This window comes from Trifolium pratense, linkage group LG4 (assembly GCF_020283565.1).
Source record: "Trifolium pratense cultivar HEN17-A07 linkage group LG4, ARS_RC_1.1, whole genome shotgun sequence".
In the NCBI taxonomy this organism is placed as follows: Eukaryota; Viridiplantae; Streptophyta; class Magnoliopsida; order Fabales; family Fabaceae; genus Trifolium; species Trifolium pratense.
The window spans coordinates 54,179,992-54,206,704 of record NC_060062.1 but is presented as its reverse complement, the minus strand read 5'-3'; the positions used below and the strand labels follow the sequence as shown (position 1 = coordinate 54,206,704).

The 26,713-nt window shown below is 33.6% G+C and overlaps 5 protein-coding genes and 1 non-coding gene across 9 annotated transcripts; 4 read left to right on the top strand and 2 right to left on the bottom strand.

Annotated features, from left to right (window-relative positions):
- LOC123924519 lies at nucleotides 1–6,011 on the top strand. Of its 4 annotated transcripts, XM_045977443.1 has the most exons (7): nucleotides 1–558; nucleotides 3,072–4,179; nucleotides 4,327–4,502; nucleotides 4,607–4,711; nucleotides 4,794–4,860; nucleotides 5,001–5,096; nucleotides 5,719–6,011. In XM_045977443.1, exons 3-7 carry the CDS (start codon nucleotides 4,387–4,389, stop codon nucleotides 5,842–5,844), a joined length of 510 nt encoding a protein of 169 aa, XP_045833399.1. In that variant the 5' UTR covers nucleotides 1–558; nucleotides 3,072–4,179; nucleotides 4,327–4,386; the 3' UTR covers nucleotides 5,845–6,011. The 4 variants fall into 4 exon arrangements, with proteins under 4 accessions (XP_045833399.1, XP_045833400.1, XP_045833401.1 ...); XM_045977444.1 differs by lacking the exon at nucleotides 3,072–4,179 and having other exon boundaries at nucleotides 2–558; XM_045977445.1 differs by lacking the exons at nucleotides 3,072–4,179; nucleotides 4,327–4,502 and having other exon boundaries at nucleotides 3–558.
- A 3,138-nt stretch (nucleotides 6,012–9,149) lies between these two features.
- Nucleotides 9,150–10,787, bottom strand: LOC123924520 (serine/threonine-protein kinase AFC3-like). Its single transcript, XM_045977448.1, has 6 exons — nucleotides 10,580–10,787; nucleotides 10,427–10,475; nucleotides 9,908–10,022; nucleotides 9,643–9,734; nucleotides 9,405–9,552; nucleotides 9,150–9,194 (listed from the first exon to the last, which is right to left on the bottom strand). Exons 1-6 carry the CDS (start codon nucleotides 10,633–10,635, stop codon nucleotides 9,169–9,171), a joined length of 486 nt encoding a protein of 161 aa, XP_045833404.1. The 5' UTR covers nucleotides 10,636–10,787; the 3' UTR covers nucleotides 9,150–9,168.
- A 1,116-nt stretch (nucleotides 10,788–11,903) lies between these two features.
- On the top strand, nucleotides 11,904–16,761 carry LOC123924518 (receptor-like cytosolic serine/threonine-protein kinase RBK1). The gene is made up of 7 exons (XM_045977442.1): nucleotides 11,904–13,375; nucleotides 14,370–14,627; nucleotides 15,143–15,294; nucleotides 15,402–15,481; nucleotides 15,584–15,722; nucleotides 16,135–16,284; nucleotides 16,388–16,761. The coding sequence occupies exons 1-7, from the start codon at nucleotides 12,766–12,768 to the stop codon at nucleotides 16,544–16,546; spliced, it is 1,548 nt and encodes a 515-aa protein (XP_045833398.1). The 5' UTR covers nucleotides 11,904–12,765; the 3' UTR covers nucleotides 16,547–16,761.
- A 1,413-nt stretch (nucleotides 16,762–18,174) lies between these two features.
- LOC123922927 lies at nucleotides 18,175–18,816 on the top strand. The gene has a single exon (XM_045975584.1). It carries the CDS (start codon nucleotides 18,175–18,177, stop codon nucleotides 18,814–18,816), a length of 642 nt encoding a protein of 213 aa, XP_045831540.1.
- Nucleotides 18,817–20,126: 1,310 nt separating this feature from the next.
- Nucleotides 20,127–22,856, bottom strand: LOC123922926 (AP2-like ethylene-responsive transcription factor AIL7). The gene is made up of 8 exons (XM_045975583.1): nucleotides 22,567–22,856; nucleotides 22,360–22,442; nucleotides 21,692–21,700; nucleotides 21,505–21,593; nucleotides 21,207–21,280; nucleotides 21,085–21,135; nucleotides 20,925–21,001; nucleotides 20,127–20,559 (listed from the first exon to the last, which is right to left on the bottom strand). Exons 1-8 carry the CDS (start codon nucleotides 22,854–22,856, stop codon nucleotides 20,222–20,224), a joined length of 1,011 nt encoding a protein of 336 aa, XP_045831539.1. The 3' UTR covers nucleotides 20,127–20,221.
- Nucleotides 22,857–26,245: 3,389 nt separating this feature from the next.
- Nucleotides 26,246–26,327, top strand: TRNAS-GCU. The gene has a single exon. It is a non-coding gene; the product is annotated as a tRNA-Ser (tRNA).
- Nucleotides 26,328–26,713: the final 386 nt, after the last annotated feature.

Sequence of the window (26,713 nt, the reverse complement as noted above, 5' to 3'; positions counted from 1 at the left end):
TAAAAAAAAAACAATGACATATGATCGCATATTTCTTACGTTGTCTTTCCATCTTCCAACTCTCCATCTTCTTACTCTGGGATCCGGATTCTCTTCATCACCCCTTGTCTCCTTCTCTCTCCTTCCCCAAAACTAGCCACTTGATCAAAGATCAAGGGTTGGCGCAGCGTAGCTTGCATACGCGCGCACACGGGAACACACTCTCATTTCTCCCCTTTCTTTCTCTCTCTTCTCTTTCTCACTCTCACGATCTCTCTTCTCCCTTCTCTCAAACTTCATCCTCTTCCTCAAGAACATTCATCAATGTTCTTCATCCAAACCCAGTTTCCGGCGACCAACCACCTTTACACCTAGACTCTGGTGGCTTCGGCGCCGTGACGGCCATCGCGAAGGAAAACCCAAAATAATTCCAAATTATTTGTAAAACCCTTATTTAACCTCCCTAAACACAGATAAAATCCTAAAACTACGAAAAACAATAAAAAAAAGGAGAGAGACACAAAGGCTGGCAAAGCAGCGGCAAGTGACAACAGGTGACACGGTGGTGATAAATTTCAGGTTCGTTTTTTTCTCTTCTCTCTTCTCTATTGATTTTGTTTCTTTTGTATGTGCAATATGCACAGTGTTTTATGGTTTTGGATGAAAGTTGAAATTGTCATAATAGTTGTGGCTTTGTGAGGGATATAGATGAATGATAAGTGGTTGATTTAGGAGTATATATTGTATCATATATTGTTCGGAAGTGTAGTCAATGGTTGTATCATATTGGTTTGGTTTTTGGCAAATCTAAGGTAAAAGTTTCAAGTTTTATTCTCAAATTACTTTTGTCACTAAACCAATAAACCAGAAAAATCAAGAAAATTTGTTTATGATATTGTATGACTAAATCAAAGCATAACACTAAATCAATAATAATAGTATATCACTAAATTAATAACATTAAGATTTGCTTCGCATCTTTATGGATCGATCAATGTTGTGGTAAAAATCCCGCACAAAACAGAAACTTGGAGAAATTTGGGGGAAGGAAAAAATGGCATTTTTTTGGGGTGACATGTCTTTTTGTCTTTTATCCATTGGATCAATCTAATGGTTAGGATTTGGAGAAGGAGAGAGAAGGAGACAATAAGGGATGGAGAGAATCCAATTCCCTTACTCTGCCGCAGTTTCTGGAGGTGGCAAGTAATTTCAAGATTTCTCCAATTATTGATGATGCTTTCAGACTCAGATTGTTTCCCTACAATGGGTTAACACCTTCATAAAAAAATATGTTGGATGCATCATTTGGATAAATTTTGAATGTGCTACCTTAACACAAATTTTTGTTTCTATCGTATCACCTGAGAACAGATAATGGTTCAAGTTTGAGCGTGTGATAATTCACTTTATGTGATGTTATTAGGCCTTTAATAATTGGATTGTTACTTGCCTATATGATGATCATTTCATGTTTTGAGTCATTTTCAAGCATCGTAAGTCAAGCAAATTTGGTGCTATATATGTAATTTTGATTCCATGTCATTTTAATGGATAGACATTAGTAGAAAAATGACATATTACATAAGCATTTTACATCTACGGAACATATGTCAGATGTGAAAAGCTATATGGAGTAGTCTTTTCATCTTGTTTCAATATCCCCAGAAGTGAAACATATATAGACAAGACTTTTTACATCTGGTTTCAATGTACCAGAAGCATAACTGAACGCGGTGGCAATCCCGTAATTATGGCGAAAATTATCTAATATATATATATATATATATCTGACCATATTTAGCACAGATGTAAAAAGTCAGGTTAAATAAAAAAAAATATTTGTGGAACCAATTATAAGTGAATGAAGTATATAGACTAAGAGTAAAAAAAAGTTACAAAACACAATCTGAATAAAAAATAAAAGAATGCAATCTTTATCTCTCTCGACCCAAACACGCGATGAACAAACCCTCAGCCGTCCTCAGCAACCTCAAATCAACTCACCACCACCGCCTTATCTCAGCCGTCCTCTCTCTCTCTCTCTCACTCTTAGCGGTCCACTCTCTCTCACTCGTCAAATCGAAGCTTCTCACTTGAACCCTAGTTCAAAACCGAAGCTATAAGGGAAACAAATTGAAACTTTCTCTCCACTCTCACTATTGTCCTCCTTTCTCCGGCCTCTGAACTCACGAATCGAAACTTGTCTTTCTCTTTCACTATTGTCAAACCTTCATTGATTCAGATACTATTCTTTCTTTTTTATTCCTTTTTAAATATTTTCCTTTTCGTGTAATGGATTCCAGTTATATACGTGATTTCTTTGTGTTTGTGGTTTGTTACTTGGTTTTGGCTCTTAGAACTGTTTCTACTGCAATTGATTTAGGTTTTTTTTTCTCTGCTTGTATTATTTTTTGTTATTGTTATTTTCACATTTTTTAAATTGGCTTAACTACACATTTGGTCCCTTACGTTTATTTTAGGTTTCAATTTGTTCCCTTACGTTTAAAAAGTATCAATTTGGTCCCTTACGTTTATTTTGGGTTTCAAGTTAGTCCTTTCCGTCAATTTTGTCACTAACACCGTTTGAACAGTACACGTGTCAGTGTGTCCAAGTGCCACGTGTCAGTCCACATGTGCAATTGACTGCCACATGTGACAAAATTGACGGAAAGAACTAACTTGAAACCTAAAATAAACGTAAGGGACCAAATTGATACTTTTTAAACGTAAGGGACCAAATTGAAACCTAAAATAAACGTAAGGGACCAAATGTGTAGTTAAGCCTTTAAATTTCATTTAAAGTTTCAATGATTTTTTATCTGGTATATATGGTGGAAATTTGTTGTTGTTTATAATTTGTCTGGTATAGTTTTTATTTCATTTGAAGTTTCAGTAATTTTTTGTCTGGTATATAGTGGTAAAGTCTAAGTGATTAATTTGAAATCTAATTCATTTAAAGTTTCAGTGATTTTGTTTTGTCTGCTATATAGTGGTAAAGTTAACACATTATAAGATTAGGATATATTCCCATCGAGTACGAAACCAATACTTTAATTGGTGTTACAATGTTTTAACTTAATTTCACAACATAGGTATGGATCGTAGTTGGATGAAAGCTAATCGATTAAGTGCTGAGTTTGAACAGGGAGTGATTGAATTTCTTCGATTTGCTGAAATCAATCCTCCATCTCCCGAAAGTAATGCTAAAAAAAAACTTTCGACTCCCGAAAGTAATGACGAAAAAAATCTTCCTCCTAAAAGTAATGTACATTTTCGATGTCCATGTGTTCTTTGTGAAAATAAAAAAGAAATTCATAAGGACCAAATCTTTAGTCATCTCATTTGCAATGAGATTTGTCAAAATTATACAAAATGGATATGGCACGGTGAAGTAGTAACAAAGCGAAATGTGTCCCAAAGCGAAAACATTAGTGTAGATATGGATGATCATCTTGAAGACATGATGTGTGATATCTGAGAAGACTCGTTTAAGAGGGCTCATGTGCATGATACTTTGTGCAGCGACAAGGATACACCTTTGTACCCGGGATGCACAAATTTTACACGTTTGTCAGCGGTGTTAAAGTTGTTTAATCTGAAGGCAAAGAATGGGTGGACTGACAAAAGTTTTAGCGAATTGCTTGAATTGTTGACACAAATGCTTCCTAAAGGTAACGTTATACCAAACCGGTGTTACGAGGTGAAGAAAGTATTGTGTCCGATGGGTTTGGAGTATTAAAGGATACATGCATGCCCTAATGATTGCATATTATACAGAAAAGAGTTTGTAAACTCTGATCATTGTCCGAAGTGCATGGCGTCACGCTACAAAAAGAAAGATGGTGATTCTAGTGATGATGTGGTGACAAAAAAGGGTTCTCCCACGAAAGTTGTATCGTACCTACCAATAATTCCAAGGTTCAAGAGATTGTTCGCTAATGAAAATGACGCAAAGAATCTTAGATGGCATGTAGAAGAGAGAAAATGTGATGGACAAATTCGCCATGTAGCTGATTCTTTGCAATGGAAGAAAATTGATTCTTTGTTTCCAAATTTTGGCAAGGAGTCGAGAAACCTTAGACTTAGACTTGGACTTGCTACTGATGGAATGAATCCGTTTGGCAATCAAAGTACTAACCATAGTACATTTTTGGTGGGTGATAGATGACTTGACTATTCAATTCTACAGCTTTGGTGTACGTAAGTACATTTTTGTCACTGCTATCAAATATCTATTATGGTGTCTATATATATATATATATATATATATATATATATATATATATATATATATATATATATATATATATATAAAAGTCTTATGTTTTTTCTCTCTTTACTATTCAGGTATATGCATCGCCTTTCCATAGACACAAAAAACTCAGATCTGTTTGCATTTTTGGACCCATGTCAATTGAATTTTGCATCAAAGCCAGTCTCATTTCAAAAGCGGGTAAACAATACATACAAAATCAGTTGCATGATCTAAACAAAGTGTGCTACTTAGCACCACATCTTTGGGAGTAAGTGTATATATATTTATAGCTTATGTAATTGATAAGCTACATGTATTTTCTTATTTATTTTTATAGCATAGTCACTAATAATTGTTCTTTCATGTGTACAGCGGGCATTGGCAATTGATAATTATGTGTCCTAAGGACAATGTAATAGTTTGCCTTTGTTCATTACACCATATGATACCTGAAGCAGCGAAGAGTCTTTTTACAAAGTAAGTTATTATTTTATTTAGTTTGCCTTTGTTCATCCACTTACTGCCTATGAAAGCATTGTTGATTTTTAAATTTTGGTAGTGCTTTTAAAGTTCATCAATTAGCAACATTTGGTAATAGAAAGAAGGCTTCATGGATTTTTCCCAAAGTAAGTGTGTCGTAAATTTTAATATTTATTTACGTTCATAACACATGATGATTGATTCGTATTTTTTTTTGCATATATATATATATATATATATATATATATATATATATATATATTAACTAAATGTCATTTATATGTAGACAAGGGTACAGCCTAACGGCAATGACTGTGGATATTATGTAATGAAGAATATGATTGACATCGTCTCTGCTAGTATTACAAAGAATTGGATGGAGGTATCGTATTTTTCTTAATCGACGTTGTCTCTGCTAAGGTTGTATTTTTCTAAGTAATGAATTTGTATTTTTCTATGAGACTCATAGTTTAGTGCATTTAGCTAAGTAGTTAATGACAGTTGTATACTTAGTAGTGAATGAATGATGATATGAAGACATTTGTATACTTAGTAGTGAATGAATGATGATAGGTTGCTCTGCATTTCTATTTTGGTTGCTGGTTATTGTTGTGCTTGTTTTTTTGCTGCTGTGCATTTCTATTTTGGCACCAGTAGCTGGTGTATTTTTGTGTTTAGGCTGCCTGTTTTAATTTTGGGCATGGGGGCGTGTATGGTAAGAACTGCCTTTGCTTATAAATAAGCTCATGTTTAGGCCTTATCTCTTGATACTTAATTGTTGATGTTGACTTAGTAATTTGTTGTTCTTGAGCATCTACTATAACTTCACTAAATGGCTATGCTGGTTGTTGCTTACGTGATTCACTAGCTAGAAAGGGGTCAAATAGTGTGTTATTCACAATTGCTTTTGCATTTAGCTTCTGTTTGGATAAATGATTCATTTACCATACATTAATTAACATATTGTAGTTATTTACATGAATTAAGTTATTTACATATTGTAGGTATTCAATGATCCTACGACATTAACAGAGGAGGAGCTGTATGATTTGCGAGACCGCTGGGCAACTTGTTTTCTTGACCTATATAATCTCGAGGTAGATTATGATGATGCCGACGAGAAAGATTAGGAGCTAGCTAGGTTTGTGTGAAGTTACGATGGACTAGTTATGATGATGTTTTAATTTGTATTTTGGATGGATTGGTATTAATTATTATGATGTTTTTTATTTTGGATTTCATTGTGGTTGTACTTTAATGATATTTTAGTATTATGTTCTTGATGCAAGTTATGTTATATTGTTGGCAGACTTTGGCTAACATGGAAGACTTCATCAAGTCTTCCATGGTGCACAAGTTGCCCATATTATTATAACGAATACGAATTTTACAAAATCGACCGTTGGATTGAAAGTTTATATCATATAAATCATCCATAATTTTTATTAAAAAAATCGAAAATCGTTTGATATGTTATTGAGACCAATCAATATTAACGGTATACAGTAAAAACTCATAAACCGTTAATTTTGATGAGTCTCAATAACATATCAAATGATTTTCGATTTTTTTAAAATAAATTATGAATGATCTATACAATATAAATTTTCAATCCAACGGTCGATTTTGTAAAATTCGTATTCGTTATAATAATATGAGCAACTTGTGCACCATGGAAGACTTGATGAAGTCTTCCATGTTAGAATTGACATTGTTGGCAATGTGGGTTAGATTTTTTTAATAAAAAAAAAAGATTTAAAATATATAAAAAAAACACAGGTTTTTCAAAAAAAAAAAGTTAAGATTTCACATCTGGTGGACTTGGTCAGATGTAAAAGGTCCAATTTAATTTTAAAAAAATAATATTTGATTTTTGCCTTGGTCAGAGGTAAAGTGTTTTTTACATCTGACTACGCCAGATGTAAAACGTGTATACTTACTAAGCCTCGTGCTCCTACATCTGACATTGTTCAGATGTAAAAAGTGTTTTTCGCCAGATGTAAAAAAAAAAATTTCTACTAGTGAGAGTTTAGCTTAAGTGATAGCTAGTGTCAAAAAAACTACAAAATCAAAGATAAAAATAGGCTTCATTGTTGAATATGATAACCAGAGTCAAGACACCTGATTCCGTACTAACCGAAAATTGTAGTTAGTCAGAATGCAAGTCAAAGCTCCGCGTTGGCAAGACGATAAGAATATTTTTTCATTGAAAGTCATTTTAGTTGTTGTCTCCCATGTGCATAAATTGTACGATCGTAATACTAATCCAAAAAGGGAGAATATGTTTTATTCCTTGGAGCTATCCTATTCCAAATACGGGTTGGCCCGTGATCAAAGAAGTTGCCAATTTATAGAGTCTTCGAACCCTAATTCAAAGACAAAAAAAAAATGCATTGATAAAAGTTAGCTGCACCACCATTTTCCCACCTCCTCCACAATGTTTGCAGCTATATATGATTCTGACGATCGGAGGCATGACACTCCGGATCCAGGGACGAATATAGAGGGGGGAAGGCAGTGGCCAAGGCCCCCCTCCCTCTCACGTATCATTTATATGTATACATTCCCCTGCTCCAATTATATATGTATGGAAAATAATGATATTGTGAATATACATATAAACTCTATATTAGCATAGATTATATACATTAAGTAAAGACAGTTTTATTTTGGTTTGAACTCTAAACTTTGCGATTATGTGTGAATTTCGGTAGTGTTTATTATTTTGTCTATTGTCTAAAAGGATATGATTATTTGTATTTGATTGACAAAATTTTTTTTACACCAACATCCAATGAAAATAAAATAAAAATTGTTTAAAGTGGGGTGTAGTAGAGTGATTTGGCAAAATAAACTGTTGTTATTGTATGTCGGTTCATATCCTATTTTCTCTTAATTTTATTATATATTAGTACTATTTTTGGCCCCCGGTACGATAACTTTCTGGATCCGTCCCTGTCCGGATCATTGGTGGTTGATAGATTTACCTTTGGTTGGTGTGCTTCTTAGGTTTACATTCCTAAGCTCTTTTATAATGTGTAAGTCTATGATTCTGGTTGTATGTATTGCTTATCTCACTATGAGCTAAAATTCTTGTTGTTGGAATTATGTGAAGTTTAATGAAAGTCTAATGTTATTTATGTGATATGTTATGAATTTTTAGTTCTTATGTTAACACTCTAGGTGTTTGAATCTAGGATTGATCAACTTAGATCAAAACACAAGTTTATTATTATGAGACATCTAGTAATAAATGAAAATTAAGAACTAATATGGTTAAGTAGAGAATGAACACATTACTCTTACTCAATGACTTAGACATAAGATTTAAAGCCATAGTCATGAGAAACAAAATAAGTTTTAACGGAAGTGAAATAAATTAAGCCAACTTAGACATATACCGCAAGGTTTAACTTTGCTCACTGATGTCATGCCACGACTTATCAGTCACAAACATTAAATCGTAGTTGAATGAATCATTATTCTAACATGCTTCCAACTTTGATTACAAAAACTAAGGAAACTCTAAATGTTATTTGGTTACATTTCTGCTCATATACTAAGAAACTATTTTGTATGTTGAATGAAATGATATTCCCTTAAACAATCATCGTGGGTATGATACTTTTTTACCACTTGCTATAATTTTGACCGTGTATATTTGCACATATCACTACTGCAGAAAGGGGTTTCCACTACTGGCCAAAGGGACTTTCCACGTCGGGTGGTGGCCAGTAGTAAATGCTGGCGTCGTTGTAAGTCTATACTTTCCACGTCGGGTAGTTTAATACCCAACGTGGTATCCTAATTTCTTCTGTTATTTTTATTTAAAATTATGGACTTTCCACGTCGGTTTTATCAAATATCCGTAGTGAAATATTGGTTTTTCACGTCAGTTATACAGAATATCAGTAGTAGTATGTATGGTTTCCCAGTTTTTTAATATAAATCATGGACTTTCCACTATGGGTATTTACACATATCCGTAGTGGTATGTATGGTTTTCCAGTTTTTTTTTAAAAGAATTGGGGATTCCACTACGGGTATTTACGCATATCCGTAGTGATATGTATGGTTTTTTTTTTTTTTTTTTTTTTTTCGTTTTTTTGTAGCTTTTGTATGGTTTTTTTTTCTAGAGACATTCAATCATGCTTCTAGTTCATATTAAGTTATCTTCAAGCTATACCATGGTATAGTTAGATGTGCCCCTATCCAACAGGATTATTACTCAAGCTCAATTACAACTATTGCCACAACCAAATGATTTAGCTACACATGATTATAAGTTCACAATTAGTGAAGCTGAAGCAAGAATTTAACAAAACAAAAACCAACTTATATATTAGAGTATACAGTAAAGCATATTATACATATAAATTATAAGTGCATTTGTGACCATATGCTGTGGTAAAGGTCCCAAAACTCTCTCCATCATTGCCAGGTGCTCCAAATTTTCATGTGTCTGAAATAACGCTCCTCCCTGAAAAATGTTCCACAGTTAGAACGGTAAGACCAGCTGTTCCAGATTCAAATGATGCCTACATCTTGATAGATGGAAGATACATTTACTTTTCAAATGATGCCTACATCTTCAATCACCACATGCAATGTTACACATTTACTCTGGACAAAGGAATATACAAACAAGTAAAGCAACACATTTTCACCAACCAAAGACATATTTCGTTACCTAAGATAACCTCAGGGGCTCTGTAATGCCTTGTGGAAACAATGGAGCTATGGCTCTGATTTGCAAATGCAGTACTTCCAAAATCAATCAGCTTAATAGCACTAGACTTGGGCAAGCACCTATATTGTGTTTCATCTGACAAGACCCTCTGTACCAATCCAAGTATTTTTCATTAAATATATTATTATCATAACAAACATACAAATGTAGTTATTTTTCATCCAAAAATGCTAAGTACCTTACAACTAGGAAGTTTTACATAGTCAGAAGAAACAAGAAGTATGTTTTCAGGCTTAAGGTCAGTGTGGATTAGGCGTAGTTCATGCATATCTGAAGATGACAGGGCAAGAGAAATATATTAAAGTCAGCATACACAACAAAGATAACACTACATCCTGGGACAAACTAAGCAAGCTAACGAAAAATATGTTGTTGATTTATAACCAAGAGGTATAAGAATAAAACACAAGGAATAAACTGGAGGTCAAGAATAATCCACAGACATGCTACAGATTCCAAAAGCTGTCGTCCAAATTCACGAACAAGATCCACAGGGAATGGGCAGTATTTATTTCTCTTTAGAAAATCAAATAAGCTTGGTCCAAGCTTCTCAAAAACCTGATAACACCATTAAAATGCGTTGAAAGGAATGTTTCCACTCAGTTTCTAGATTTTTAATAAATCCCATATGGACATATGAATACATAATAATTTATTATAGCTGAACTTATCAAGTCAATTTATTTGACAGATAAATTGGGGAAATCACCTATCCTTCCTGGACTAAAAAAACAAGCAGCACAAAAGAACAAGACTATGCTCCAATGGAGAACAAAATTAACCAATTTGTTTTCAAAATCCCAATCATCGCATCCATTTTCAAAATAATACAAAACTAATCCCTACTCCACCCCACATTATTAAACGGGTCTTCAACTCAACCCAAATTTTATCAAAACAAACTAACTGAATTATGTAAATCCAGGAAACATTTTGATGAAAGAATATAATAGACTACTTACAATGCATATGTGATTCCGGTAATCAAACCAATTTAAGATCTGTACACAGCTGCAAACAATAATAGTGATGGAGTAAATATTTATATCACATCTCTTAATATTAAAAAAAAATAAAACAAAAAACTATTAACCAAATTTTAGCAGGTATTATACCGTGAGCATCCCACATCACTCTTCGTAAGACGTTCAAGCACATCAACCTCGATCATTGCTGCATCGCGATATTTCTTGATGCTTCTAATTACCTTGATAGCTACATAATCTCTTGTTTGACGATCCCAACATTCCAAAACTCGACCAAAGGTGCCTACAGCACTAGCAATATGCTGAATGACACAACCACAGTCACAATAAAAATTTAAACTTGTATGTTAGAAAAAATGCAGGGTATGGTGATCAATACATGTCAAAATTTATGACACTCAAGAAAAAGCTCATCAATCAAACAAATAGCACCAGTTTGAATCAACTTAGGTATCAAATGAAACTCATTACCTTCAACATCCATTTTCACAACAACAAAATCTTTACTTGTAACAACACTCTTTAACCAATAAGCAAAATCAATACCCATTCCTCCCATATGAGTCTTATCCTTATCACCCATATGACTTGAACTTGTTTGAACAGGATTAATCCTATTCCTACCCATTCCTCTACCTTTCATCATCATTTTCTTACTCGGGTCTCTCGTAATCTCGAAAAACAATGTCTAACCCAAGCGAATGAAAACGAATGAACAAGAATGAAAACGAATGAAAACGAAAACGAATGAAATTTGGAGGAAGTTTGATTTATTCATACCTTTACCGAATGAAAACGAAGAAATTTGGAGGCGATTAGGCGTTCTGCAGGGTCGGCCGTCTAGGGTTTGGAGAATGAAAACGAATGAAAACGAAGAGATTGGAGAATGATTGGGATTTGGCGCAGGAGTGTTTTGATTTAGGGATTTGGCGATTTGAAGAACTTGGGACGATAATGTGAAGATGGCGAGTTGTTGGCTTCGCGTATGTTAGGGATTGGGAATGAATGAGAATGAACAAATTAATGAACACTAATAGGGATTCCACTACGGGTGAATACCAGATCGGTAGTGAAATACAATTAAAACAAATTTCAACGTAATTACAACATTGCCACCGTGTCTACTTTTCACTACTGATTTAAGAAAACCAGTAGTGAAATCCCTTGTCTATGAACTTTTCACTACTGGTATTCAAATATCAGTAGTGGAATCCTTTGGTCAAATGGTTTTAACTACTGGTATTCACATACCAGTAGTGGAATCTCTTAGCCAAAAGTCATTTTTCTACTAGTGTATTTTGAACGCAACAACTACCCACACAAATAATGGCGCTAGCATTTGCCTATAAATATTGACCTTGTATTCATATTCAAGGATATATACAATTAATCAAACAAGCTATTAAGTACTATTATTAACACATTTTCTCTTTACGTTTTTTTTTTTTTTTTTACATTTTTTAGAGTAGTTAAAGAACCTACAACTAATGCATATAGTTTCTAACTCAACGCAATCAATTAAAAGATTAAATAAAAAAGTTACTATTAAGAGTTTTCAGCTGATGTACAACTAAATTTCAAGTTCCACAACAATGACTAGAAAAAATCTAATCCTCAAAAGTGATAGAACATAAATAAATAACTAAAAAAGAAAATGAGGAAACAAAACAAAAACAATAGGTAGAGAAACGACTTGTAAGAAAATTTTCTTCTTTTTTTCACTAATTAAATAAGAATATATTTTTTTTCAATAGATATAAATATAGTTAAGATTCCAGTATAAAAAAAATAAATATAGTTAAGATTCCATTCACCTTGAGGTGGTTTTCCCATGCACTTCTCCTCCTCTTCCTAAGAATAACCAATAACCAACTTTCAAAGATATACCAATTTTGTACCAAACCATTCTGTTTCATCCCCTATGCTAACTCCCAATCTCAATTCTCCTCCTTCCTTCTCTAACTCTCTTGTTTCATTCCCACACCCTCAAATTATGTGAAAGGAATAATTTTCATCTTAATAATAAATGACATTATAAGGTTGAAAAAATATTCTTTCACATTTTTTTCTTTTTTGCGTGGGAATGAACATGAAGAAGAATCTCTTTGGAATCATTAGAATAAACCCTTAAACAAGATAACCATTACATTAATATTCCCTCTCCAATATGAAACACAAACATAAACAAAAATAATATAAAACACATTTGTTTTTATATAGTTTTCATAAACACATAGAAATGGGTACGAGGTAGTTGTCTTTTAAGTAAAAAAACATTGTACAAGGTTTTGGTTTATTTTACATTTTGATTTAAGATGGAGAGATTAGAGGGAAGGAGCAAGAAGGATCAAGAAAAGAAAGAAAAGAGAACAAGAAATTTTGTTGATTTAATAACAGGTATTAACAATAACACGCCGAAAAAAGCATTTGTTCATCATGCAAATGATCAAAACAACAATGATGTATCAATAGAGTCACCATCACCACAATTTCAATCACCAAGGCATGTATTTGAGGTACCGATATCGGATTGCGAAAGCACGGAGAGCAGTAACTACAACAGTTGTGCTACGACGCCTCAACGGGCGCCGCAACACGGTGCTACGACGCCTCAACGGGCGCCGCAGCACGGAGGAAAAACATCATCACCAAGAGAAGAAGGAGGAGGATACCACTACCAATGGAGGAATATGATTGAGGGATTGAGGTTTAAGTCTGTGAGGAGATTCTCTACCATTCCTTTGCTTGCTACTAGCTATGAAAGTTCTAGGAGAAATTTGAGGAACAAGTTGGCTCGTATAAGAACTAATGAGGATGATGAGAATGATTTTAATGGCGCTATGGATCTTGATGGTATTACTAAACCTTCTTGGAGAAATTTTAGTTATGAAGATCTTGTTGCTGCAACTGACAATTTCAATCCTGGTATGTAATTAGAAAGAATTTATCAATGAAGAAGGGAATTAATCAAACATGAGAAGTTGTAAAGATGGATTAATTTTGTCCTTCAAATTTGTGAAATAGCAATTTAGTTCTTTAAATTCATGAACATCAGACAATTTATTCATGTTTTCTAATTTAGTACCATAATTTTAAAGATTCTATATAAGCTTATTTCATTGGTTTTGATAAATGTTTACAAAGAGATATGTAGATGAATGGACTAAATTGATTGACGTTCTTTAATTTAAGAGATTAATTTGTTATTTCATAAATTTGAGGGACTTATCAATTACTCCACCTTTAGAATTTCGATGATCAAAATGTCTATTTCCTCTAATAGGTGTTAGCATGTTATTATGCGTGATGCACTTTGGTATGTTCGAGTGGGTTAACAAGTCTCACATCAGTTGCGAGATAACCTGAATATATGTAATCCATAAAGTAGAGGCATCTTCACCTTAATTACAAACTGATTTTGTAAGTTTGAGTTACACCCAACTCTCAACTCTATGATGGTACTAGAGCCTCCTCCACCATCAGTCGGGTCACTTGCTATCAGGTTTCTAATCATGCCACCCACCATTTAAATCCGCGCACACCTAATAGTGTTGGGCACGAGGGGGTGTGTTAAGAAGTCTTATATTGGTTGTGAGATGATCTGAATATATGTTTATAAATGAGGACAATTCTTGTACAAAAAAAAAATGAGGGCAATTCTCACCTTTCAAGCTGGTTTTGTAGGGTTGAGTTATGCCCAACTCCCAATTCTAAGATGGTATATGAGCCTCTTCCATGATCCGCTGGGTGGGCCACCCACCATTTATATTCGCGCCGGATTTGTTAAGAAGTCTCGCATTGGTTGTGAGATGACAAAACTACAGCGACGGAGCTATAGCCAACACTATGTGGGCATATGCCTGCACAAATATTTTAAAATTGTAATACTATTGTAACATTTTCATTTGTGATTTTGTAGACAACATGATTGGAAAAGGTGGTCATGCAGAAGTGTATAAAGGACGGTTACCTGATGGAACAGTTGTAGCAGTAAAGAGGCTAGTGAAGGATGAAAAAGAAGTTGGAGACAAAGCTGGTGATTTCTTGTCGGAGCTTGGGATCATTGCTCACATTAACCATCCAAATTCAACACGCCTCATTGGTTTTGGAATTGATCGTGGACTCTACTTTGTTCTACAATTTGCATCTCATGGAAGCCTTTCCTCTTTGCTCTTTGGTGCATTGCTAGATCTTTTTCTTACTTTTAATTCACCTCTTCCTTCTGTTTTTGTTTTCCTACTTTGTTTTCTAGTTATTCAGAGTAGGGTTTAATTAAATTGCAGTTGCGGCTACAATTACATTGCGAACTTTTATATCACGGCAAAATACAGTCGAAATTGCAGTTGAAATACCGTTGTAAGGACCTCAAAATATTTTATATTTGGACCACAATTGTAGTTGAAGACTGCATTTTAAAACCATGATATAAGCTACCGATGAATTGTTATCATACAAAGTGAGAAACAACATACACTCAATTCGAGCTAGTTCATGAACGAAACAAGTCAAACTATACATAACTCGAGTTCAGCTTATTTATTTTACGAGTTTAAATTCAAATCATTTGGTTCATGAACAGAGTTCAACGAGATAATTGTCAACCCTGTTGTAAAGATATTCTAAATTGTTATGGGAAAGTTAATTTCATATTTAACTTGTGGCTAAAGAAAGTGACATTAAATAACATTTCAGGTTCTGAATGTTTGGAATGGAAGACAAGGTACAAGGTAGCACTTGGAGTAGCCAAAGGGTTGCAATATCTCCATGAAGAGTGTCCAAGAAGAATCATTCACAGAGACATCAAAGCCTCAAACATATTACTCAACCAAGATGATGAAGCTGAGGTACTTTTCTATCAACCTGTTATACACTATGGTTAAATTTTTGTGAACTTCAATTCATATATGTTTTTGGACACTAAACAATTAATTCTGTAAAATTTAAACTGCAGATTTCAGATTTTGGATTGGCAAAGTGGCTACCAGATAAATGGGCACATCATGTTGTTTTTCCAATAGAAGGCACATTTGGGTTGGCATTAATTGCAGCATCAAATGAAGGAGTTTTTAATATACATTTTCATGTTTGTGTAATTTCAATTTCTGAAACTTTTTGTTGATGGAATTGGTTCAGGTATTTGGCTCCAGAGTATTTCATGCATGGACTTGTGGATGAGAAGACTGATGTATTTGCATTTGGAGTATTGTTACTTGAGCTCATGACAGGTCGTCGTGCAGTCGATTCAAATAGCAGGCAAAGTCTTGTGATTTGGGTAAGTCTCCGTAACCCTCAACAAACTATACTCAAATCCTGTGTGCAATGCGGCTAGAGTGACATTAGAAATCTTATGTCTACATAAATTTTTTAATGTATGTGTAACCGCAATATTAATGTGAATGAGATCATATTAGTTCTATTTTATTTTGAGATCATAAGATTTTTAATGTACGTGTAACCGTAGTATTAATCTAGCAACTTTTCGACTCAACTTTGTGTCTCAATTAGGTAGTTGTAGTTCAGTTAATGAGCTAAGAGATACAAAATATTTTTAGGAAAAAGCACGGGAATCAATTAAGCTCTAGAAATTACGATAACCACTAACTTACCGACATTTTTTATTTCAACAAAAAAAATACTAATAATTTGTTGAAAACAAAAGATTGATCATGTTTGGTTGTGGTCAGGCTAAACCACTATTGGATGCAAAAAAAGTGAAAGAAATAGCAGATCCAAGATTAGAAGAACAATATGATCCAACTGAAATGATGCTTGCCATGGCAACAGCTTCCATGTGTATCCACCACATGTCCTCTAAAAGGCCATACATGAGCCAGGTAACAAAATAAACATGTTTTTTTTTTCCTCTCTTTCACTTTGGTATTTGCTATCATACCCTCATTTTGTTTTTTTTTTTTTTTTTATTTGTGAACAATATAGGTTGTGCTACTATTGAAAGGAGAAGAGGTGGCTATGGACCTGACTCAAAAATCAATAGCACCAAGGTCACTTTTGTTAGATGCATGTGATTTAGAAGACTATACTTGTTCTAGTTATTTGAATGATCTCAATCGCCACAAGGAATTAATCATGGAGTGATGATTATTCATATGATATTAGAATTGTGATCTGTTTGTAATGTATGTGTTGAAAATTTTATGGAATGATATAATTTGTTGTATAGTTGTGGAAAAAGTTGAGAATCTCACAACATAAACTTTTGTCTTTATATAATATTTAGGCTTGTAAATTGACATGAACTTGTAATGATCATCATTAGTCAAGCAGCAGTCATAGTTTGTTTATTAGAGTTACATATTGTGTTAATGCATTTGTCATAGTTTGTTTAATATTGTGTTAATGTAGAGATACTGTAGGAAAAGTGTGTATGTGTATAAATTTTGTTCAAGAAAGTTTGCAAAATAAAATACAATAATCTTCAAGATAGAAAGAGAATATTAGCTCGGTTTCTACTGTTTTTTTCGGTCAAATAGTTTAGTGATTAAAAATTTCACCTTAAAGTGGATAAGTGAGATAATCGGGTTCAAACCTCAACCCTGAATATATAATGTATTGTCCCTAACAACTGAGCTCACAAAAAGTTTCTATGTTTTCTTATTAAAAATAACACTTGTTTCATTAAATATAGGGTAAATAGTGTCATACCCCCCTGCAAAATATTTTTTTGAGATTACCCCCCTGCAATGTCAAGATTCCTTGCGTTACCCCCCTGGCTCAACAAGTGGGCATATGACATGGAAGAATCTTGACGTGGCATGACACGTGGATTATTTATTTTTAATTGCCAACTCATTAATTAATGTGGGTTTTTAATTAAAAAAAGAAAAAAAAAACTTAAAAGTTGTTATATTTTTATGAACTTACTTAAAAGAAAGTTTTTTTTTTTTTTTGACTAAAAGTTGTTATTATATATATATATAAAAAAAATTCTTATATATATATAATAACTAATAATAGAGTAACCAAAAAAAAAACGAAGATGAAAAAAAAACTAATAATAATAATAGTAACCAAAAAACTAATAATAATAATAATAATAATAATAATAATAATAATAGAGTAACCAAAAAAAAAAAAAAAAAACTGCAATCACATAGTAACGCAAGAACAATCGCTTTGCCCTAACCCCAAATTGAAATTGAAAACGAAGAACAATCGCTGCATATGAACTGAACGAAAAAAAAAGTTTCTTTAAATAAAAAAATTTCTTTAAAAAAAAAAGTTTCTTTAAAAAATTTTTTTTTTTTAAAAAAAAGATTCTTTAAAAAAAAAGTTACCTTAAAAAAAAAAGTTTTTTTCATTTTTTTTAATTAAAAAATAAATAATTACTGAGTTGGCAATTAAAAATAAATAAAAAAAAAATTAATTTCCACGTGTCATGCCACGTCAAGATTCGTCCATGTCATATGCCCACTTGTTGAGCCAGGGGGGTAACGCAAGGAATCTTGACATTGCAGGGGGGTAATCTCAAAAAAATATTTTGCAGGGGGGTAACGCAAAACTCGCCTATTTTGCAGGGGGGTATGACACTATTTACCCTTAAATATAAAGTCGTGTTTTATTTTATTTTTGACGGAACAAAGTCATTGTTTTATGTTATGTTATCTTGGACATTTATACATAGCTTGTAACCAAAAATAAAAAACATTTATACATAGCCATTTAAATTGCAACCCATAGCAACAAAATAAAATAAAAAAAAGATTATGGCTTCAACAGAGGCAATAATTCAATTAGGTATCTTAATCCTAACCTTATCACTCTTCTTCCTCATGCATTATCTCCGAAACCAAACAACCCAATCCAAAACCCGAACCCGCAATAAAACCGAACCAAACCGCCACATAAACCAAGCATCACGTCACCTGAACCGGGCCCGATCCACAACAAACAAAGCCCAACACGCTAAAAACGCTCTCGTAGAAGCCGATCAAGCCCTCTCTCTAACTCCAAGAGATCCTACCGTTCACATTCTCCGAGCACGAGCACTTCACATCATGAACCACCGCACCGCCGCCATCAGGTCCCTTAACATCGCTCTCTCTTTACCGGCCGCGAAGTTGCTTTCATCGGAAGAGCGCGCCGAGGCGTTGGTTTTTAGAGCTGAGATGAAATTGGAAGTGAATCGACGGCGGCGAGTTGACTCGGCGATGGAGGATGTTGTGGAAGCGATTACAGTGAGTGGTGAGGAATATGATAATTTGGATTCGATGATGTGTTTGTTGGGGAAATGTTATGAATGGAAAGGGATGAAAGAAGAAGCGAGGAATTTGTTCCAGAAGGTTCTAGATGATGTTGAACCTGATTCGGTTGAAGCTCGTAACGGGTTGAAACGCTTAGGCCCATGAAGAGTTTTTTTTTTTATTTTTTGTTCATAATTGAATTGTGTGTTTATTTAATTTTATTTTTGTAGTAATTATACCAAAATAGGTATGTAATTGTAATGTGAGTGTGCAAACTAAATTTGATCTAGTGGTAAGAGATTTGAGTAGTACAATATAGATCCTGAGTTCGATTCACATTTGTTTAAGCACATTCTAATTCTCTTATGTGAAATAAATTATTCTTTTTTATTCTTAAATTGAATAGACCTTTAAATTATTTTTTAAAAAATATCATATATGCATTTTACCCTCTTTAATTATTGTAGCTAAAGTTACATTTTTCAGCATGATGTACTTTCAATTTTATTATGAGAAAATGAGACGGCTTGGCTTGGAAGGAGATGTTGAAGTAGCCAATGAAGTAGTCTCTATCTCCCGGTCGGAGACAAGGGGTGGAAGTCGCGCTAGGCTAGGCCAACTCTATCGTTGGTTTCATTATCCCTCACTAGAAAAAGATATGTGCTACTACTATCCAGATGCAGCAAAGCTGGGTGGTGCTATTATGCCGGGGGAAGGGTCTACTTCTGCCCGAATTGCTGGTAGGTGACAGGTCTTTCTATTATCGATATGGACCTCATGGTCTCATTTTGTACCTAGGTAAACGAATGCACCGATGATATAAAATAATTTTACAATATAATCCAATATCAATTATATGTTCATAAGACTCTTTTATTTTAATTTTTCTACTGTAAATACCAAATTGTGCATGTAAAAGATGTATATGTATACACTATACACTTAAGTTGAAGTTTTCTCTGTGACTAATATCTATTGAAAAATTTATAAAGCATACACCATAAGTTCACTTCTTCCAATTGAATTATTTTCATACATATATATTTCTCATCGTCTTTTAGATTAGATTTATATGATTGTAGAACACGCCATATATGCACCATAAATTTTTTGACAGAGATTGATTACCGCTAAATGGTGGTGGAAACTCATACTTATTCTAATCTAAAAAAATTATATTTATATGAAAACTAAGGGGAAAAGAACCACTTCCTAAACACTTTGTCAAAAGATGGAGCATTATATTTTGACTGTACTCCCCACTCAAGAAACTTCTCATCCCCAAAACAAAAAAAAACTACAATAACATTCACCAGAATCAGTAAAAAAAAAAAAACGCAGACACATAATGGATATTGAATGTGTCATTCATATGCCAACAGGAAAAGCTCAAAAGTTAAGTTATAAAACAAAAGTTGTTATTTATTACCATTTCATGCGAAAAAGCAATATTTGTTCAAACTTAAATGCACAACTCAATAGTCCTCATCATATTTCAGATGTTACTTGACAGAAATTTAAATAAAAATAATCTGTTAGCAGAACAGACAAATAGCGAAATTCAACGGGACTAACGGGGCCAAAGGAATAACTCAGCTGCTGCATTGGTTGTAGTTGGAGTAGACTCTGCTGTGCTACTTTCTTCATTGGTAGTTGGATTAAAATGATGGAAGTGATTGTTGGGGAAATACTGTGTTGCAGAACCATATGGTACAGAAGCAATTGGCAGAAAATTGATCTCTGATTGTTGAGAAGGTTTCAAGCGTTTTGCTGCTCCGCTAACTGGAAGAGAAATCTGTGATATAGCTCTCATATTGTATCTACTCGCCTCAAAATTGGTTACAGCTTCTGCACCTCTAAACTTTATGGCAGCAATGTCGTATGCTTCTGCAGCTTCCACTTCAGTAGCTGATACAATGCAAAAACCACGAACAAACAATTTGATTAAGTGCTTAATGCATAAATCTTGTTTTATAAGTGCTTATATATAAGTTATTAGTTAATGACAATAAGTTGAAAATAACTTAATGCGTAAATATGTCATACGCTGTTTTTCATATGTTATCTCAAATAGATAAACTCAGAAAAGGATAATCTCAATAGACCCTAAATCTGACCGAAACTCTATTTCATGCCAAAAATAGTGACCATCGATGGATTAAAATCTATGAGGAGATCAGTTAAAACAATCAGCAGATTCAAGCTAATAGTGTCATACTATTAAGCATTTCTCTAAATCCAATTATATTGTATAACAGAAGGTGAAAGTTTACCAAATGTTCCCAAGTAGAGATCTTTGTTTCCAGCAACTCGACCAATTCGTGCTTGCCATTTACTCTGTTGATGGTGCCTGAAGGTACCAAAGTATAAATACGAGAGACACACCGGAATGGTAAATACATGGTACAATATTTATGTTAAATTATTTCAAACCTTGTAACACCCCGGTACATGGAAGCACCCCTAGCAAAACCACTGCTTTTCCTGCAAGCAGAGAGGTACAATTTTAGGTGATGTATTGAATTATAGTGCAAAATCGACTAGCTCGTACAAACCTTCGCAGTGAAGCAACAAATTCTTGGTTTCCTACATCTTTCATCTCCTCTAATTCCTTTGCATAATGGGAAACCTGAAATATTTCAGAGAATAAATATATGCTAATTAAGTGATGCAAGTTCCAATATTTGAACATTCAAAATCTACATGACTCATGTACATATATTTTCAATAAGTGTGAACTAAAATACATTCATCTAGTAGAATTTTTCTTAGTTCTTAGTCTCACTTCAATGTTGCAACTCATTTATATACTTAAAATATAAATCCAAACAGAATAGTAAAAATAATTGTTACAGGAAAATTTGTAGTAGCTCCTGATCCCCAGAACTTGAGTGCTGCCAAATCATAAGCCCTTGCTGCATTTTCTTCCTTATCATACCCACCTGATAATCATAACAATTAGTTCATCAAGTACTAAACCATATCAACTTAGAAGGAAGTTGAAAAATCTAAGATAGAATTTAGTAGAAACATTCCTCACCCAAATACACTGTAGGAATAGTCCAAAGCCATGTGACAGGAGCCAAGAAGTGCACCGAGTCATTCCATGTAAAAGAAATGCAAGAAATTCAGGTTATGGTAAAGGTAATAACCAATTGATGGTGATTTTTCAAGTTAAATACTTCCCATAAGCTAGTACATTCTCATGGACATCTCAATTTCTAGACAACTAAAATTAGGAGAAAATTTAAAGGTTAATACTTAATTGATATATTTGTTAGAATTTGGCATATGTCTAACTCAACTTCACAAAATCGACGTGTACAATGTAGAAAATGTCTCTCACTTATACATGTTTCTGTATCGGATTAATTTGACAAAATCACATTGAACCACCATAATTTTATAAAAATTACACTTTGTAGTTTTAACAAAATCACAATATAACCATAATTTGATCCACTACGAAACCAAACAAAATGGCAGCTTCGAATCAAATTAAAGTCAAAGAAATTACATACACAGCCACAACCCCCACATGAACAAAATGGTAGCACATTGGTAATTAGTTGAAAATTAATCACAGGATCAACATGTACATAGCACTTTATTATCATCACCTTAAAATCTCTTTTCATATATTTGCATGCAAAATTTATTTAATAATAAGAATAAGAAGAAGAAGAAGAGAGGGTGATAGAAAAGAACCTTGACGCCCTTTCCTGACCTGACCCTCTCGTTTACAGCTGTTGTCCCATAGATGTGCTTCATATCTACCTGTCCATCTGTGCCTAGTTACACAAAAAACAAAAACCACCGAAAATTATTCAGATGTTATACCAGTATAATTTAATCGTCCTAAAAAAAAGTAATTAAATAAGGACTAAAAACATAATACATAATCAATGAGTATACTTTGTGACTCCTCTGTAGATTGAACTTCGTTGGCCAATGGTATGAGTAGTAGCAGCAATTTTGGAACTATCACAATCCACTGCAACTTTGGAAGAAGAATCACCTAACTCAATACCTATCGAACGAGTTTTTTTGTTCAAATCCAAGAAATCCAACTTAGGAACAAAGTTGTTGACAATAGTAGTTGTAGAACCCATTTGAATTCCAACATTCGGTTTAATATCCGTCTCACCAAAACCTTCAAGTTTCGGCACTCTTAGTATCTGCTTTTGATTTTTTGACAAATCCATGAAACTTGTCCAACCTAGAAAAAAGGAAGAAATAAGAGACAAGACAAGGAACTAGTGATGTTAGTGTTAGTGTTACCATTGGAATATATAGAAGTTATCGTAGTTTGAGGCGGCGTGGAAAATGTGAGTGCATTTGATGAATTGGAGTCAAAGAAAACGTAAGCAAGTTAGTAGAAGGACCAAACATTTTCAAATTCAACGGGTTTTCTGGGGAAACAAACAAACAAACATACTACATGGCACAATAGTCAAATAAGTCTTTCTTTGATTGTGAGGTTACTGGTGTTACTAATTAGTAGTTGCTATTTTTTGGTTTATAACCCTCTGGTTTCGGGGGAAAGGGGTCCTAGTAGTCCAGAATTCGGTCGCGAGGTAAGTAAAGTCTGACTAAGAATAATTAGTAGTTGCTATGAGAATAAAAATTGAGTGTGTTAGAGATGATTAGTAAAATAAGTTGATTAAGAATTAATGCATGGAATGCAATCTTTTTATAATATGTTTAGTGAAAACAGAGAGTAGAAAATGTGTTGCGTTAGAAGCGAGTTGTTTCAATTGTTAACCCGGGTTTTGATCATCAGTGCTTAAAAAGTAAAAACTGTATTTTACGACAGCAAATTCGGGAAGAGTTTAATTGTTGTGCACTGTTGGTGTAACTTTTTTTTACACATGCATCCAATGACGCGTTGCCACATCATTTCATGAATGTGACACATCATGTGTTTTTAATTACCATACATGATGTGTCGATATATTATTGGACGCATCTGCAAAATAACTTTAGACTGACGATGCATATAAATTAAATTCATTCGGGAAATGGATTTAACATAGTTACTGCTTTAACGCAGTAATTGCTAACAATCGTTGGCTCAAAAGTGAACGGTTGTGATTAAAGTTATAAAAAAGAGTTAAATAAAATCAAATTAATCATAACTAAGGGTGACAAAGCAGGCGGCCCGTCCTGTTTAAGCCTAAAGCCCGTCCATAAACAGGGCGGAGCAAAGCGGGCGGCCCTCCCTGTTTAGGCCTAAAGCCCGTCCAAAAACAGGCGGAGCAAAGCGGGCGGACCAACTTAGGCATCCTCATAATATCGGTGTTATTCTTTATGGTTTGTTTAACATGTGCAATAAGCACATGTTAAAGCAACCAAAAGTTTTAATTTTTTATTGAAAATGACAATTATTTATTAAAAAATTAATCATTTTAAACTTACTATTTTAAACTTTTTTTTTTTTTTTTGACAAACTATTTTAAACTTCTTAACATGTGCAAATTTGCACATGATAGAAAAACTCATTCTTTAAAATAAAGAAGTCTCAATAAAATAAAGCATCAATAAAAGTCCAACAACATTAAACAAGTCTCAAAATAAATTCAATCACCTAAATAAGTGTCAAAATCAAAATAAATTGGATTGGGAATAGAAACAATGCAAGTAAAGTTTAGGTTTTTGGACTAAAAAAAATTGGATTAAACTCACCCTTAAAGTTTAACTCTTTCCTCTATTTTTCATCTAAAGTCTTAGAAAAAGAAAATATATATAAAACTAAAATGGCCGCGGGCCAACTCGGTCCGTCCCTCCCCATTTTTTAGCGGGTTACGCGGGAAGGCCAACTTAAGACATCGAACCTAAAATCTAGGTCCGACTCGCAAAAAATGACGAGTTAAATAGGTCGCCCGACAGATCTAACTCGTTTTGCCACCTCAAGAGGAGCACACTCCAGGTTTCAAACCAATACCAATGCACCAACCCAAGTGGGTTTATTGCATTTAAATCATACGTCAGACACTTCATTATGCACCATTTTCCAACATAAATAACACTTTTGATAAATGTGCATTTTAATGACCCACGGCTCTACGCATCATTTTCCAATGCATCAAATGACCTTTACATTTATTAATATTTGGTTTAGTTTTTCAACCTAGTGTTTTTTTTTGTGTGTGTAAATCGGGTATCTTCTACGCGCAATTGCAAACATTAATTCGTCGAGCCTTATATGGCACCCAAATGGTTGACAAACACTCTCTAAGAGTTTTAACATTGATTCATGCCTATGTCAAGAGTCGAACCCATAAATGAGGTTAAGCGAAAAGAAACCCACACCAATAAAGAGTTAATTGCAGAAAAAAAGTGAAAGTTATTTATTCCTCCTAGTCTAACAAAATGTATCAAAATTATTTTGGTTTTTGAATGTTCGAGGCTTAATCGTTATAGTATTTAAATGTATCAAAATTACAAAAATATCTTCAATAGTCTTTTAGGTCCCTTTGGCCCTACTTATTTTCCACTTTTTTTTTTCATTCTCCTTAAAAGTAGTAAATAAGTAAAAAATTTTGTTTGACCCAACTTCTCCTTATTTTCTACTTCTTTACTTTATTTCTCCAATTCTTTCAAGGAGAAATAAGATCAAATACAATTTTTTACTTCTCTATTTCTTTTATTTATTTTAAGGAGAAGTAGAAAAGTAGAAAATAAGTATGGCCAAATGGGGAGTTTAATATAGTTCGGAGGTAAGTAGTTTCAGCCCCTTTCGATCGCCTCTCGATCACAGTTCCAATATCTCTTTGAGTTCAGATCCACTCCATTTTTTTATCTTCCATTTCACTCTGGTACCTTTTGTTATTCATTTTGGGCTTAATTAGTCTATTGGTCCCTTAAAGGCATTTTAGGTTTCACAATGGTCCCTTAAAGAAAAAAAGGTTCAGATTGGTCCTTTAAAGAAAAAAAGGTCCGGATTGGTCCCTTAAAGACATATATATTTGCCATATTGGTCCTTTTCGTTAAATTTTAACTCCAAATATAACAAAAAATTCCACTAGTTAAAATTTTAAAAATTAATAAGGTTTTTGGTGGACCACTTACACTTAATGACATCCACAATTCAGTCAACTAAAACTAACGTTTTTTATAAAAAAATTGACGGAAATGACCAATTAAGAAACATATGTGTCTTTAAGGGACCAATCCAGATCTTTTTTCCTTTAAGGGACCATTGCGAAACCTAAAATATCTTTAAGGGACCAAAAGACTAATTAGGCCTTCATTCTGATCCTCATTAATTTTGATTAATTATTGCGCTTAAAAAAGGCTCCTCGATCATGCTTGTGCTTGTTAGAGACGATCGTTGGCATCAAATGTAATGTATATTAGGAAGCACCGACACTCCTCAGATTAGGCTGTCCGTATCGGACACGTGTCGGTGTCCGTCTCCGACACTGACACCGACACTTATGATTACACTAAATTATGTCATTTTTCTAAATTTTTATCGGTGTCGACGTGTCCGTGTCGTGTCCGTGTCGGTGTTTGTGCTTCACATGTATATCATTTTATTACTCAATTCCGAATTGTTCAAATTGAATCTTCTTGAACAAATAATCAACCAGTCGCTTTGGCCGAGTGGTTAAGGCGTGTGCCTGCTAAGTACATGGGGTTTCCCCGCGAGAGTTCGAATCTCTCAGGCGACGGTTTTAATTTTTTTTTGTTCTTATTTTATAAAAATACAATCCTTAACGGAAATTCAAACTAACTAAAATTCACGCTTCAATTTTGCTTCATACGAAAACCTCTCTCTCTCTCTCTCTCTCTCTCTCTCTGCGATTGTATTTAAGATTCTTTATATTGATTAAGTTTGTTTTCACATTTTTAATTCCTTTCCGTGATACTGTGCAGGTGAAGAAGAGTAAAGTGTTTGGGAAGAAATCTGGTTCAATTTCAAAGTAAATTGATGATGATCAATGAACTTTTGAGGTATTTAGGTAGTTATAATTTTCAATTCCAATAGTCTAATACTATTTAGGTAGGTATTTAGGTAGTTATAACTTTTAATTGTTTGTTTGGATAAACACTTATG

Coding starts and splice junctions, on each gene's coding strand:
- LOC123924519 (XM_045977443.1), top strand. CDS start 4,387: ATGTCAATTGAATTTTGCATCAAAGCCAGTCTCATTTCAAAAGCGGGT. Junction 4,503..4,606: donor TTAGCACCACATCTTTGGGA/GTAAGTGTATAT, acceptor TCATGTGTACAG/CGGGCATTGGCAATTGATAA. Junction 5,097..5,718: donor TTACAAAGAATTGGATGGAG/GTATCGTATTTT, acceptor TACATATTGTAG/GTATTCAATGATCCTACGAC.
- LOC123924520 (XM_045977448.1), bottom strand. CDS start 10,635: ATGATCGAGGTTGATGTGCTTGAACGTCTTACGAAGAGTGATGTGGGA. Junction 9,735..9,907: donor GCTTTTGGAATCTGTAGCAT/GTCTGTGGATTA, acceptor TGTCATCTTCAG/ATATGCATGAACTACGCCTA. Junction 9,553..9,642: donor TAAAACTTCCTAGTTGTAAG/GTACTTAGCATT, acceptor GGATTGGTACAG/AGGGTCTTGTCAGATGAAAC.
- LOC123924518 (XM_045977442.1), top strand. CDS start 12,766: ATGGAGAGATTAGAGGGAAGGAGCAAGAAGGATCAAGAAAAGAAAGAA. Junction 15,482..15,583: donor CCAATAGAAGGCACATTTGG/GTTGGCATTAAT, acceptor GAATTGGTTCAG/GTATTTGGCTCCAGAGTATT. Junction 16,285..16,387: donor AAAGGCCATACATGAGCCAG/GTAACAAAATAA, acceptor TGAACAATATAG/GTTGTGCTACTATTGAAAGG.
- LOC123922927 (XM_045975584.1), top strand. CDS start 18,175: ATGGCTTCAACAGAGGCAATAATTCAATTAGGTATCTTAATCCTAACC.
- LOC123922926 (XM_045975583.1), bottom strand. CDS start 22,856: ATGGATTTGTCAAAAAATCAAAAGCAGATACTAAGAGTGCCGAAACTT. Junction 22,443..22,566: donor ATCTACAGAGGAGTCACAAA/GTATACTCATTG, acceptor TTGTGTAACTAG/GCACAGATGGACAGGTAGAT. Junction 21,002..21,084: donor ATGTACCGGGGTGTTACAAG/GTTTGAAATAAT, acceptor TGGTACCTTCAG/GCACCATCAACAGAGTAAAT.